Genomic DNA, 2,500 nt, shown 5'->3' with positions numbered 1-2,500 from the left:
AGAATCAATTTTCTGTGGTAGCCTATTTGGCGACTATTTTTTGAATCAAGCTGCAAGTAGGAAAATTTAAGTCTCCATGTTGCTGAAAGTGGCAGCAGCTTGGAGGGTTGAAAGAGTACAACAAAATTTATTGTTGAGTGGTTTTGTTGCTTGTGATTAAGGGTTACAAACTATTTGTCCAAAGTACCTATAGCTTACCAGCAAAAAAGGAATCTCTGATCTTTTGAGCTTGGCTTTTCACACTCAGAACAGTGACATCTGAAGAAATTTGAAGTTTCTCAAACATGGAAAACATAGGCTCTGTGGCTGCAAGTAAAAAAATTCACAAATGACAAGTAAACTAAAGGAAGAATACAACTTAAAATTTGAAAAACAGGTACAGGAACCTTCTTTGTTCAGTCAAACCTAATACAGATCACTAGGAGACATCACCTTACTTTCTACAAGGATAAGAATTTAGGTCCATGTTAGGTACTTCAAAGGAATTAAACCATTTAAAATTAGCCTGGCAGCTCAAATCTTTCTGTGAGTAGGAGCCTCACATTAATCACCACTGACACTTAAATGCTCAGTTTGTTTTAAGCTGAAGTCAATCTTATCTGTTTCACAATAACTGAGCCATTACCTTGTTGCACAAGAGACTGATGGAAATAATAATGAACATCAACCATAGCATTATTCAAATGCTTTAAAAGAAGATCCTAGCAGCCATATCCAGGTGGAATCAGTTAGGGTTTTAAGTGACAGTATTTCAACAACTGTATTTAGAAAAATTAATAATACCATTTTTATCATTATGTAGTATTCTAAACAAACAGGGCAAACCTTTAGTACAAGTCTGCAACTTTGATCCCTCGATTCTTTCTTTCCATCGATGAAATCCTATTGCTTGTTCTTTGCCATGTTGTAACTCATAGCTTTTAGGACTTTTTTGGTACACTCCACCAAATGTTTTCATCCCTGCTACCTTGAGTACTACCACAGCAAGGTCCTGTGTTGTTTCACAACCAGAGACCTGAATGAACTCTAAGTCCCAATGGACTTCTCGTCTTGGAGTGATAGGAAACTTCATGTCTTCGATCATGGATTCAACCCTTTTCACTATCTCGCCCTGGTTGTTGTTCTTTAGATTCACTCCATGGACAATTCCAGAATTATCAATTCCCACTAAAACATGCCCACCATTTGTGTTAGCAAAAGCTGAAATATGCTTTTGCACTTTATCTCGCTGGCCATGGTTCCTTAATATTTGCTCTTGCCCAAAAAAATGCTTCAGCTGAATTTGTTGTGATTCATGGAATCCACAATTTTCTTCAAATGAAAATATTTCAGGTAACCTCGGAAGCTCTTTTAAAGAGATGTCAAAATTTGAAGCCTTGCGATGATGATTGCCTGACTTTTGAAGTAGGTCAACAACTTTTTGAAATGATGCTTCATGAACTCCAGCATCCCCTGCAAAGTACAAATGGTAGTGTATTGTACACAAGTGCTGGGGTGCATTTACAAACAAAAGTACTTCCTCTGACCCGCTTGAAAGACGATCAAACACATCATTGTAGGTTACTAGCTCCACCAACGAAGTGAGCTTTTGCTCAAGAGTCCTCCAAAAGTCATCAAGCAGTTTCCAGAAATTGTCACTCTGAAGGGTTTCATAATCAGAAATTGTCATTCTTAGTACTCCACCACCAGAATTTAGGAGGGCACATGTTTTCTTGACTATGTCATCTTCGATGTCCTCATCCATGATCCCATTTAATCCCTCTTTCCTCTTCTTTTTTTTTTCTTTTTTTTTCTTGCCAGCAGCCTGCTCACTGAGAGTTATTACACAATCTAGAACATTCTCAGCAAACAACCTGAAGATATGAATCATTAAAAATTCAAGTAATAATATTAATTCATTATTGAGTCTTGAACAGGCACAGGTCAATTATAATAATCTCCCTACTACTTGAAAAAACAAATTAAAGCCTTGTTTGCTGTTGCATTGCACAAAATTTTGATTGTAACGTAAGAGAGAGCACGGCATAGTAGTAAAGGTGTATGGCAATATTATTATCTGTAGCTCCCTAACAATGACTGTTGGCTGTCTGTCAGCCTTCATCTATCAACTGTTAGCTAAATGTACATGTAGGCTATGGGGAGTGGTTGTGCAATTTTAATTCACTTGGAATCCAGTAATCCTGGGTTGATTTTCACCCACAAGATGCATTTGTTCCAAGCATGGGTTCAAGTTGATCCTTGACTGTGCTTGTAAATTGCCAGTTTTCATTGTTCCCCAAGAGCCAAACAGGAAGCAGTACATAGCTGTATATACAGTATTTATCATGATTAAAATAATTTTATTTTAAGAATTATAATAGATAATTAATTAATTAATTAATTAATTAAATGCTATTTGTTATGTTAAATTGAGTGATACAGAGTAAGGTGATTGAAAATAAAAATGTTTCAGAGGTAAGCACAAAACTACTTTGTAAGAATTTGAGTCATGTTGATTGCA

At 36.2% G+C, this 2,500-nt stretch overlaps 1 protein-coding gene across 1 annotated transcript in view; it reads right to left on the bottom strand.

Moving 5' to 3' along the window:
- LOC138026470 (schlafen family member 13-like) overlaps positions 1-2,500 on the bottom strand; it is a 32,734-nt gene that overhangs the window by 13,240 nt on the left and 16,994 nt on the right. The window contains exons 6-7 of the mRNA XM_068873837.1: positions 826-1,853; positions 199-306 (exon numbers count right to left, since the gene is read on the bottom strand). Coding sequence (XP_068729938.1) covers positions 199-306; positions 826-1,853 — 1,136 coding nt within the window. The remainder of the gene's footprint in view (positions 1-198; positions 307-825; positions 1,854-2,500) is intronic.

This window comes from Montipora capricornis, chromosome 12 (assembly GCF_036669925.1).
Source record: "Montipora capricornis isolate CH-2021 chromosome 12, ASM3666992v2, whole genome shotgun sequence".
Classification (NCBI taxonomy): domain Eukaryota; kingdom Metazoa; phylum Cnidaria; class Anthozoa; order Scleractinia; family Acroporidae; genus Montipora; species Montipora capricornis.
The sequence above is the reverse complement of the archived record's forward strand: the minus strand, read 5'-3'. Positions and strand labels throughout refer to the sequence as shown.